The sequence below is a fragment of the Salminus brasiliensis genome, chromosome 13 (genome assembly GCF_030463535.1).
Source record: "Salminus brasiliensis chromosome 13, fSalBra1.hap2, whole genome shotgun sequence".
Classification (NCBI taxonomy): domain Eukaryota; kingdom Metazoa; phylum Chordata; class Actinopteri; order Characiformes; family Bryconidae; genus Salminus; species Salminus brasiliensis.
The window spans coordinates 19,405,201-19,418,252 of record NC_132890.1 but is presented as its reverse complement, the minus strand read 5'-3'; the positions used below and the strand labels follow the sequence as shown (position 1 = coordinate 19,418,252).

The window sequence follows — 13,052 nt, the reverse complement described above, 5'->3', positions numbered from 1 at the left end:
TAAAAAAGTTTTTGTTATTTGTTATTTTAAGTTGAGTATGTATTTTACTACCAAAAAAGTATTTTCTCTTAATTTTAGAGGCTGTGTAAAAATATAGGAAAGCGACAAGTAACAAGAAAGCGACATGCAGAGCTTGGTGGTTTTACTAGAATGCCACACATTTTATTTTGAGTGGCCAATTTATCTAAAGTGACCTACTTACCACTTTATCCACCTGATATTGGTTTTAAAGCATCTCAGAGCAGGCTTGAAGAACCGCTTTATACTGTCACCCTTGTACTTCTTTACAAGATCATATACAGTGAAGAACACTGTCACGCTGGTAAGAACAACAAGAGCAATAGCCCTCTGGAAATTCAGCCAGCAAGCAGCAACGAAGTATGCCACATAGCCTGTGTTTTTAAAAACAATAGCATACAACATAGCTCTTTCATGATTATAGGTGTCTAGCTATAACAACACACTTACATGAATTCCATGGTATAGTGTTTTTTCCACACAACGTTTCAGTAGCTAAAAAATGATACAAGAATGTATGTTAAAAACTGTACCTGCAGCAAGTATTCCAAGGGCAATGTACCTGATGATTCTAGAGTGGGCCTTTAGGACGTTTTCAGTGGCCATGATTGGTTTGTATAGTTTACTACAGTACCCATAAAGAAAACATAATTACAACACTTTTATAAGCTTGATGTGCATATTTACATTCACTGTTTTCACATTATCTTTATTCTGTAAATAAAAATAGCTTCTTCATATTTGCAGTCTTACCTCACGATTGACTTGTACTTTTTAGTTTCCTCCTCTTCAATATCATGCTGGTGATCTGATAAATTCTCCCCCTGTCGGATCAAACATGCTGCCATTTAACTTCTTCAATCCAATAAATCGCTGCCAACATATAATGTCCCAGATAACATACCTCAGCTTGAAATGCTGGATTGTCCACTCCATGTGCATTTCCATTGGTAACACTTTTCAACTGAATACCATCAGTATCCACTGCAAGAGAAAGCTCAAACTAAGAACATTTTACATATAGCCCCTGAATCACTAACATCCCAGGAAAACGTACAGCTGCAGTCTCTTTATTATTTTTAACAAGCATGTGCTAACATTCTAAGCAAATAGACTCTGAACAGGTCCTCAACACCACAGAGAGGTAATGGCTTACTCATTCTGCTGCTCCCTTTGAGTGACAAGTGCTGAAAGATAACACTGAGGAATATACTCAGCTCTTCCTGTTGTCTCTTATTATTAATTAACCACATGGTCATGAGGTCATTTTGAGTTATTTTCATGTTATCACAATCATAAATTTTACTATCACACAGATTATTCTAATGACTCTATTTTATGCCACACATCATCATAAGAGTAAGATAAGATGCAAGTTACAAAATAATCTTTAAGCTAAATAATCTTTTTTGCAAAGTCCTACAGTCCTCCACCCTTCTGATATCTAATCTGAAGGTGGGAAGTCATAGATTGTGTTTTAACGCAAGATTACACAAGACATTCAAAGGTCATAATGATAGAAGCAAAAGTAATTAAAACATCTTCAACTATATGTTTCATGTTGACCAGTGTAGAGGAAGCGGATGTAGGTGGAATCACAATGACGAATTTATACCAACTGTTAAAAAAACAGCACATTTTGACTTCAACACACTCTAGCACACCTCAGCTACACTAGAAATCCTCATGACTTAGCACAAGATGGCAGTATTTTACAGTGATTAGTGCAGAGAGTTAGAGGTGAGAGGTTAGATATATGGAATAAACCTTACGTCAAGATGACACCACCCAAATGACTAAAATAGAACAAAGGGCCTAAGACTAACTCGAAGACTAAGACTAAATTATTTGGCATAATAATTTGATCCAGATAGGCAAGAATATCAGTAGATCACAATGACCAATCGCTCTTTGATGATCTAAGTGAATAAGCTGGAATATAACTAATAGAAATGCATCAGTCATGCATTTTGAAGGTCAATTACACTGTAGACATGCACTCAGAGCCCCACGTGCAACACCAGCCTATTATTGCCAGCCTATTAGTGCACTCTCTGCCAGAGAACCTGATTTACATTGCATTTGTTGTTTGCTGGAGAGCAGGAATCAAAGAAATACGGTGGCTTTCCATTTATTGTATTTTTCTAGCTACCCAATGAAATGTTCATTGTGCCTATGTGTACGTTGAAGGTGGGGTGGTAATCATCCAACATCCTAATCTCATTAATGTTGGTTGTTGAATACATTTAAATCCTCACAGCAATACACCAAAATCAAGTAGAAAGCCTCCCCTGGACAGTAGACAGTTACTTAAACAGAAGCAGGATAAACCATTTTTATTACCCTTGATTTCGGAAGAAACAATGTATCAGCAGTTGTTCCAATTATTTTGACCATACAGTGTGGTCAGTGTTTTGTCCATATAGTGTGTTTAAAGCATTATTTTTGCATTAAAAATGGGTACACTGAAATAAGTTATTTACTTAATAAAAATGTAACTGCAAAATAAAAAAATCAAATTGTCAGACTGCCAATGATGTGTTTGGAGCATATATCTACTGATTCAACCAATTCTAAAATATACAGGTAAATAACAAAGTGTAAGTGATAAAAACATTTTCCAAGTTACCACAACAGCATGTATAGTCTTAAGCAAACATTTGATCACCCTTGACCAAATGGTGCATTTCGTAATTTAATTTATTTAGAGTAGTAGTTATCACAACCTTTGTAGCTAATTAAACATAACATAAAATATAACAGATTCCATGTTTGTTGATGTACACAATTCCATAACTATCAAATAGCTGCTAAAGGCTAACTGGCTTGTAGTGGCCATATTGTGATTACAAATTCACTCACAATGTGTAAATTATGCTGTATGGTTCTTGGGACTTTTTTGTAGGGCATGCCATAGAAATTGACCAAAATGCTTAATGCTTTGTTATAGTGCCACAACCTGGCTGAGGGAGATCATATTGAGTAAAATGTTTTGTTTGTTTTTTTTTTTTCATTTTTTGATCATTATTTACCTACAGAGGCCACAAAGTATTTCAAGACAAAATTTTAAAAGAAAGGATGAATTCCAGGAACTCTTGTAGGAACGCTTGTAAAGGGAAAGTTGTTTGAAACACTGTACTACATAAAGTAAAACCAGTGTTTTGACAATATGTTGAAATGGCTAAGATATTCTTGATTTTTTTAACAAACACACCCTAGTGGTCAATTATTTTAAAACTTCACTGGTTGTTGGAAAGTATCTCTCTACACACATAACTCAAGTTTAATGATGATCGACCCTGCCCTTAATATTATTCATTGTGTTTACTTGTTTGTATTCTAGATAAGATATTGATTTTTTCCATTTGAATCTGTTTGGTTTTCTTATCTGCTCTCTGTCAGAGGCTAGGACTGTGACAATGCACATGAAATCTTTAGTTTAGTAAATCATTAGAGTTTAACCCTAATAGTGTGGAATACAGTGGCAATGCTTCTGCAGTCTTTTACATATGTTAATTAAATGATACACAGACATTTGTAGCAATGCATGACAAACAAATGCAATTATTTCTGGGACAATATATTATTCCAAATATTTTTGTGACAGGTCTAGTCTATGACTTTTAATTTGGTCTGCCCAATTTGCTTACAAAAAAAAAAAAAGAAAGAAAGAAGAACTCATGCAGTATGAACTGTTAAGACAAGTTAAGACAAATTGCTGGTAAGACAAGCATAATAAACTCCCATATGACTGCCAATGACCTCACACCTCACTAACAAAGAACCATGAAAGAGTTAGTAGAAGGAAATCTTGTGACCTTACCACAAAACTTTGTTTAAAGAATGCTGCAGAACATGACAAGCAACTCAATCAGCGAAGGTATGTTTGTAGAAAACAATGAACTGTATTTCACTGTAATTCTGTGAAGCATTAGGGTGGATCTACAATGCTTTGGGGTTGTATTGCAGCCAGTGACATTGCCAATATTGTATGTGAAAGAAACAATAGATTCCACAAAATATCAGTAATTCCTGGATGCAAATATCAAATGTCATGTTAAATGGTTTAAGCTCAAAAGAAGATGGCTTCTTTAAAAATAAAGATATCAAGAAAAACTCAAGATCACAACAGGCTACCTGAAGAGACCTGGAGCCTTTGGAATTGCACTCACAGTTTGCTGACCTAAACATTATAAAATATATGTACAGACCTTAAACAAGTTGTGCATGCAAAACCCAAAAAATCTCTGAACAAAAGACCTTCTGTAAAGAACGGTTGGCAACTACAAGAGCTGAATGAAAGCTGGCTACACAATGTAAATGTAAACTGTGATTTCTGCCAAAAGATGTGTTACTTATTCCTCAAAATTCAGCCTATATGTTTGCACAAACCACTTTGAATATAAATTTTTAAAATTTATTATTTAATTTATTTTATTATTAAATTATTATTTATTATTTGTTTTGAAAGGCAGAGTAATTATGTTTATTAGAATTTGCTAAAAAATATTATTTTTGGTTGATTATAAATATAGGCTGTGTCTCCTATAAATATTTATGCTGGGTATTAGAAGTGTGTTTCTTTAATTTAAAACAAGAGATGCTAGATTAAAATGGGGCAGCCACATTACACAGTATCATTCCAAGCATTGTGTCTCAGTTTGAAAGCAAAATAGTACTACAAACTGTGATGTCGTATTCTCAGCTTTTTCTTTACAACAAAAAAATTAAAGCCTAATTGAAATTTAGTGGGAAAACAATACATTTTTAGAAACTTTCATTAAAGGTTGTGCAGAAAAAACAGATTTTTCCTGAATTCTTATGATCACCTTCAAAAAAGTGACAACACTAAATTGTGCAGCAAACATTTGTTTCACAAATAGTTAGTTTTGTTCCAGAACTTTTTGCAGTGTCACTTTATTAAAGGTCATTGTAAGATTGTTAGATAGATCTTCAAATTCATTAGGATTTGGGCATGTATTCCCAAGATGAGATGTTCTATGTTTATTAACAATATTAACATCTCCTATTCTAAACCAAAGAAGCACATGCCAGATACCAAGCATTTTGGCTGATTGACTGCATCCAGGGTAAGCAATAAATTATGTTTGATATGTTAAATTTGATTTGTTGCTAAACTATTACTTAATTAGGTAACTTTCATGTTACACATGATATGGGCATAAATTATTAATATGAGCTCCTTAAAGAGTGTTATGCAAAATTAAACAGTGTTTATTATATTTACAGACTGATAGTGTGATATTAATGTATATACTTTTTGTACATTTTTAAAATAATGATAATTGTTCTTTCCGTTAATTAATAATAAACATTTCCAGTATAATTCAGATGATCTGTACTGCCCTGCCTTATTTTATTTTAGACCAACAGAATTCAAAAAAGAGAATAATAGTATGTAAGCATCCATTTAGCATGTTAAAGACTGGGCACTAACAGCATCCTGACAAGATTATTGCCTTAATAAACCATTTCAAATACCAAATCCAATAATGTAGCCCATGTAGCATCATAAAGCAATATGAATGTTTTTATCCCTGCTCAACTGTTTTGCATTTTTGTCTACTTTATAAAGATTATACTTAATCTTTTCAAAAGGTTAATGCTCATGCTCTTTCAACTGATAGTGAGGTTCTGACTACCCTACTGGCACAGCAGTTTATCATCCAGCAGCTATGAGCAATGAAGCTACACAGAAGAAAATGTAATAGCAATAAGATGTGTGTAGAGCCTGTGACCGTGATGAAGCATCATAAAGTTTAATAGCACTTATGTCTTTTCTCAGAGTACTTTATGACGACACATTCATTAAGCAGGTTCAATCTATTGTTTTCTGAGCATTCTCAAGCCTTTAATGTGCGAAAATACATTAACAGAAGGTAATGAGGGAACTTTATAGACTCCACTGCCATAGTAAAAGGACACAAATCCACTCTCATACATGTCTAATCAACCAGTTCCAATCATTACAAGACTTACAACTGACTTCACACAAACATCTAAAAAGGTGGATTAGTCACAGCAAATCTTAGCAAACAAATTAAAAACTGTTATATTCCAGTAAGTGTTAGTTCTCCAGACTAGGACAATTTTTCCTTTGAATGAAAATTCTCAAATCAAAATAGGGTGTAGTTCAGGACTAGGTTTATTTCGTGGCAAGGAATCCAGCCACGAATCCAGGTTGTTTTGGCATTTGATTACAATAACATACTTCAAAGTCTAGGGGCACCAATATCATTCAGGGTTTTTTTTTATGATTATGTTAGTCTACTATGGGATTTATTCTGTGATATTCAAATATTATGGTGGCCCTAGAAATAACCCCACTTCAAAAAAGGAACAATGATAAATTTAACCAAACACATAAATAAAAATAAGAAAATAAAAATTATTCCACACTTAAAATGGAGAAAAAATATAAACCAAAACAAAAAAGACAGCAATGTTAAATACTGCACAGAATTGGCACTGTTTCTCAGAGAAAAAAAAGAAACAGAAACTCCAGAAGAAAATAGTGCAAGCTAATTGCTAAAGCTAACACACAAGGATTATGGGACTTAACATAACAAACATGGTCACCCTGAGAAATTGCTAATTTACTTCTCAATTAAGTATAATTCATTTTGAGAAAGAGAAGTAATTTTATGCAGTTTACCAGAAAGTAGTTTTAAGACTTGGGGCATGGTGTTATATTATCAATCATATTATGCTAACTATATGCTAAGCCCATAACATGATATGAAATGTTGAAAAGAGACATGGTATTGTGCAATGGCGAGATCCATATCTGTCATAGCAGTTAGACCATCACAAAAAATGTCCTGGAAAATGATATCTAGAATATATCGATATCATACTCTCTCAGACAGACAGGACTGTTCTTGTTGTACCAAGCATTAGAGGTTTAATATATAGAAGTCACTATTTTTGTTTGTCTTTGGGCCAAGATAAACTGGTAAAACAATCCAAATCCATGTTAGATTGTATCCGAGCAAGCTAACACTTAAACTTCTTCACTTTTTTCACTTCACTTCTCTCTCTCTCTCTTTATTGTCAACCATTTTGACAATGGCCCTTTATGAAACTATAACATATGGCAATGTATGTGAAAATATAGTGCAATATATTGAATGACATGAAGACATTTCCATATATAGGAACAATATATATATATAATATATATAAATATACATATACTATATATATTTTACAATATACTGCAACATATGCATGGAGCCATGTTTGTCTATATATGATATGATACATATAAATAAAACGTATTTCAATGAAGACAAAACATGCACTATGACTTGTAATTGTTTCATTAAAACAGTTCATGTCTTTTTCATTAGCTCTTTAGATAAAGCTGACAGAAGTCATCAGAACAGAATGAATTAAGTAATTTCATATCGGAATGTTTACTGAGTCATTTTGTCAGTGCACTCTCTTTAAGGCCTATGAACGTCTAGTTAAACCAGGCTAGAAAACATGAAACAAAGCAAGCCATAGAAGTGAGACAGAGATATGAAAAACTTGTTCATGAACCACACCAGATTACATTTTTCTTTGAACACTGTAACATGTTTCCTGCCCCGCAATACTCCAACTACATATAGATCCACCCCAATAGATCTCTCAGTGAAACATTCCTTAAAGGAAGCAAAAAAGAGTGCCATGACTTAAAATATATAATTATTTTTTACAGATCCAGGAAAAAGATTTTCATTAACATTAAATGGCATTTTCTTTCTATAGTCTCTCAAATTGTTTGCTAAAACTGCAACCAGTTTTCCCATCTTATTTACTCTCATGTTAATGTCACTGCATAGATAGAACATGAATTTAACAAGATATTACATTTTGTCTATTTTGTCTAAATGTTGGGACATCCCTCTTAATCATGAATTTATGTGCTTCATTAAGTCCTGTTACCAGAGATGTATAAAATCAAACGCCTATCCATGCGGTTTACCTTACCGTTACACACATTAGTGAAAGGATGGGTGGTTCTAAAAGGGAACCCATCCTCCTCTGGTTGACCCCAGATCCAGTAAACAGATCCAGATCCAGGAAAAAGATTTCCTTTAACATTAAATGGCATTTTTTCCATAGTCTCTCAAATTGTTTGATAAAATCTACAACGAGTTTTCCCATGTTATTTACTCTCATGTTAATGTCACTGCATAGATAGAACATGAATTTAACAAGATATTACATTTTGTCTATTTTGTCTAAATATTGGGACGTCCCTATTAATCACGAATATATGTGCTTCATTAAGTCTCATTGACAAAATCAAACACCTATCCATGCAGTGTACCTTCCCTTTACACACATTAGTAAAAGGGTGGGTGGTTCTAAAAGGGGTACCCATCCTCTGGTTGACCCCAAATAATAACAATAATAAGCAAAACTGGAATAAAAACAATAAAACAAAACTGAATTAAGATACAAATGGCAAATGTGCAGTTAAGCCATTAAAATGAAAATGTGAGTGAGAATAAAAAGTCCATGCAGATAAACAGTGACAAGCATATTTATGCAGTGAGGTGAGAATGAATCCATGCAAGACCCTAGAGCAGGACAGTGGGCAGCAGGGTAGTGGAGAGCCAGGTCTGGCTGTACCAGGATGGAATATTAATGCCTGTAGATTTAGAATAGAATGGAATGTCTCAAAATCTCCTGTGGAATGTTTAGGTGTCCTCCACACTAGATCTTGTAGATATACATACAACTAGAATGTTCAAATTATGGCAGATCAATTAGCAAGCATTTTCCTTTGAACACTAACACATCAAATGTCTGTTTCCTGCCCAACAACACTCTTCAGACTGACCACATTTTCAATATTAATCAATGCACTGTGCGATTACATTTTCTTTCAAGAGGAAACACTAAAATAATACATTCTAGATCTCAATGAATGAAGTATTCCAGTTGAAAATCTTTATTCATTACATAGTGGAATGCGTTGAGAACAAAATAACAAAAATCTATGTAAATAAAAATTATTATCCCATTAAGGTCTGGATTTGGAATCATATTCAAAATAAATGTGGAAAATCAAATTACAGGCTGATCCAACTTCAGTGGAAATTCCTCAAGACAAGTTAAAATGAGGCTCAGTAGTGTGTGTGGCCTCCACGTGCCTGTATGACTTCCTTACAATGCCTGGGAATGATGATACTGATGAGGTGGCAGATGTTCTCCTGAAGGATTTCCTTACAGACCTGGAATGAAGCATCAGTCAACTCCTGGACAGTCTGTGGTGCAATGTGGCGTTGGTGGATGGAACGAGCTGGTGATCCCAGATGTGATCAATTGGATTCAGGTCTGGGGAACGGGCAGGCCAGTCCAAAGCATTAATGCCTTCATCATGAAAGAACTGCTGACACACTTCATCCACATGAGGCCTAGAATTGTCATGCATCAGAAGAAACCCATGGCTCACTGTACCAGCATATGATCTCACAATGGGTCTGGGAATCTCATTTCGGTACCTGATGGCAGTCAGGGTACCTCTGGCTAGCACGAAGAAATGCTTCCCCACACCATTACCCACTGCCAAACCAGTCATGCTGAAGGATCTCCATGGCATCTCCAGACTCTGTCATGTCTGTCACATGCTCAGTGTGAACCTGCTCTCATCCGTGAAGAGCAGGGTGCAAATGCTGAATCTGCCAATCTTGGTGTTCTCTGGCAAATGCCAATGGCCCTGCACGGTGTTGGGCTGTAAGCACAAGCCACGCTTGTGAACATTGGGCCTCCATACCACTCTCATGGAGTTTGTTTCTGACAGTTTGAGCAGAAACATGGATATTAGTGGTCTGTTGGAGGTCATTTTGCAGGGCCCTGGCACTGTTCCTCCTGTTCCTTCTTGCACAAAGGAGGAAGTAGCGGTCCTGCTGCTGGGTCTGCTCCATGTTCTGGACACTGTGCTGACTGCCTCTGCAAACCTTCGTGCCACAGCTGTGGGTTGTAGACACCACTTTAATAATACCTCTAGGAGTGAGAGCACTGACAAAATGCAAAAGTGACCAAAACATCAGCCAGAAATGATGAGAACAGACAAATGGTTTGTGGCCACCACCTGCAGAACCACTCCTTTATAGGGGTTGTCTTGCTAATTGACTTCCATTTCTACCTGTTGTCTGTCCTATTGCACAACAGCAGGCGAAATTGATTTACAATCAGTGTTGCTTTCTAACTGGACAGGTTGATTGCAAAGAGGTGTGATTGACTTGGAGTTACATGGTGTTTTTTTTTTTGAGCAGTGTAATAACATCCACAAAACAGTGAAGCTCTTCCTTTTGACTAGTGAACTGTGAGTAATACAGTTGCCTTTCGACTAAAAGTCTACTAAATATTTTCACAACTGTATCCACAGTGACTGAAAGTTGCTCTCTCATGGATTAAGCTCAGTTACAATCCATTGTAATGGTCAACTACTATACAGTAATGATTTAAACACAGGCACTCCAGTAAGGAGTATCCATGAGGACCATCAAGTGGGCATCCATTACCTTTCAGAATATTGTATGTTTTACTGCTACTTATATCATCCTAATTTTAAGAATTAGTTTCTTGCCATTTCCTGACTTGAGACAACCTGCAATATTTTCTCTTTGTAGAACTGTGTTTGGATTGGTAAGTTGTGGTACACCTGTGTTTCGAGAACCATGGGAGTGAAAAGATCATGACAAAATTTTCACTTTTGGTTAAATTGTTCTTCTAAAGCTAGATTTAGCAATTTGTTGAACCTGCCCACATTAAAAGTTCTCTCTGATCCAAGTCCTGCTGTGTGACAAAACAAAATGTCTTACTTTGTGAAACTCAACCTGCTAAAAGTCCCATCCATATAATTTTACTAACAGTGGTGATTGGAGCATAATGAGTGTCATCAGAGAAGATTTTAATGTCATGGTCAGAATCATCATGACCCAGCAAGTTCTGTTTTGTAAAAAAAAAATATCAGATTTTTTCTAATGATTAAATTAGGCAACTTCACTGTATCACAATTATTTACACATGGAAAGGCTTATGTTCTGCTATTACTGAAGCATACTTTGATACGGTACACGCAGGTAACTGGTACCTACAAAGATTTCCTCTCTGCTGAAAGACACTGCTGTCCACTGAGAGGTGACCAAGCTTCAAAAATCACCTTTGGTCCAATTCACAGACAACTCACAGAACATTATTTTAAATTCTAGTGGAGATCCCAGAATTTCCAAAAATGTGCCACTAATTAATTAAGTCAAATTATGGGGACATTTAAGGTACATTTGGTGTTTAAATGGTTAAGCCAGGCAAGCAAAAGGGTTAATAAGGAATGAAACTTTTTTTATTCTGATAATACTTTTCCCACCGTGTTGATGTACTGTCTCCTTAAAAACATACTACTCTGTGTGTAGTGGTGTGACTTTGTACAAAACTGCAGCACGGAAGCAACATAGAAAAGAACATTAAGTCAACTGAGCAACTCGAGCAGTTTGTACCAAAGAAAAGTCTTTCAGTAGTTTCAGTAGTTCTTTAAGAGATTTTTCTAAAGAAAAAACAGCTGAACAGCGTTCAGGAAACAGAACGCTGGAAAGCACAGGTATGTCTAAACAAAGTCTGCTAGAAGAGAAAACTCTAAATGGTTAGTTTTCCACCACATTTACACCTTACCACCAAGGTTTAAATATGCATATGTATCTCACTGTACTTTACAATTTCAGCCTGGGCTAGCTCTCTGGAGGTTTTGATCATATGGCTAGGGTCATATAACTATATTTTTAAATCAAGGGCATGTTCAATAATAATTATTATAAAATAAAGTACACACCTTCAGTGGTTTCAACTTGGTGCGCAAGTAGTCTGTGCACGAGAAAAGGGAGGTGTTTTCTCTCCCTGCGTCACGGTGTCATCCTGTAGACACAAACATACACACTCATTCCAGCAAATTGAGAGGTGTTTTTAGTGTTTAAATACAACACTACAAACAGTGTTTAAATACAACACTACAAACAGACAAAAAGATTCGTACTTTCTGGTCATTCGGCTGTGATCCCTTTTGAATAAGATTATGGATAATTGCAGCTCTCGCCTCTTCAGCCAAAAAAGGCAGCTTTGTTTAGGACTTGCTGCACGTCCACATACTGCTGTTTAAGCTCCCTTGTCGTAGTGCGTTTAATTTCTGCAAACAATGTGCAGTCTTCGTCGGCAGGTCTAAAATGATGAAACAATTTTTAAGTGGTGCGATGAGGAAGAGAGTGGACTGCTCTTCCTCGCACATGGTGGTGGTGGCGGCTTTCAGTGGTCCGAGTAGCTTGACCATTCCTTCCGCTGCAGTGATGTCGTCTTCATAGAGCGTGTGCACGTCACTTGCACCTTTCCGTAGTTTTCTGTCCAGGAATGAAGCACGCTTTGCCGCTTGATGTTCCAAAATCGCTCCAACATATCGAATACACGATTCCAACAAATTATCACGAGCTGTTTTATCTTGTGTTCTGGAACACCAAGTAACTTCTACTTGCCTTTTAAAATCGCGGTAGCTACCGTGCTGCGATAAAAAAAAAACAACATATAAATAAAATAATAAAAAAAAGATCCGTCTGTCTCGCCCTAAGAGCCGCACTGCAACCGGCTCATTTCAGGCATGTGTTGCTAGGTCCATGGTATACACAATGCATTTAATGTGCGTTTTTTTGTAAATTCCACTCATCACATGCCTCTCTCAGCACTGCCCCAATAGTTACTCCTGTATGTGTGTCGTTCAAAACGCGCATTTAAACAACGCAATTCTTCATTTGCCAGTCAGCATCAATGAAATTACAAGTTGGTTACATTCAGTTGTACACGACGTCCAGCTATCTGTTGTGATTGCGACTCTCCATCCATTGGCTCGCGTTTAATGTCATTCTGTTATTTTTGATACAGTTTAGGTATGTATCTAGTTTTTACTGAAGGCGCTTTAGCGTGTGAAGACGTTCACGAAAGTCTTCTTTTTCTACTACACTGTAGGGCCGCAT

General features: G+C 35.9%; 1 protein-coding gene across 1 annotated transcript in view; it reads right to left on the bottom strand.

Annotated features, from left to right (window-relative positions):
• slc28a1 (solute carrier family 28 member 1) overlaps window positions 1-13,052 on the bottom strand; it is a 20,768-nt gene extending 7,716 nt beyond the window's left edge. The window contains exons 1-6 of the mRNA XM_072695836.1: window positions 12,985-13,052; window positions 11,867-11,898; window positions 923-1,002; window positions 772-842; window positions 552-643; window positions 203-392 (exon numbers count right to left, since the gene is read on the bottom strand). Coding sequence (XP_072551937.1) covers window positions 203-392; window positions 552-643; window positions 772-842; window positions 923-1,002; window positions 11,867-11,898; window positions 12,985-13,052 — 533 coding nt within the window. The remainder of the gene's footprint in view (window positions 1-202; window positions 393-551; window positions 644-771; window positions 843-922; window positions 1,003-11,866; window positions 11,899-12,984) is intronic.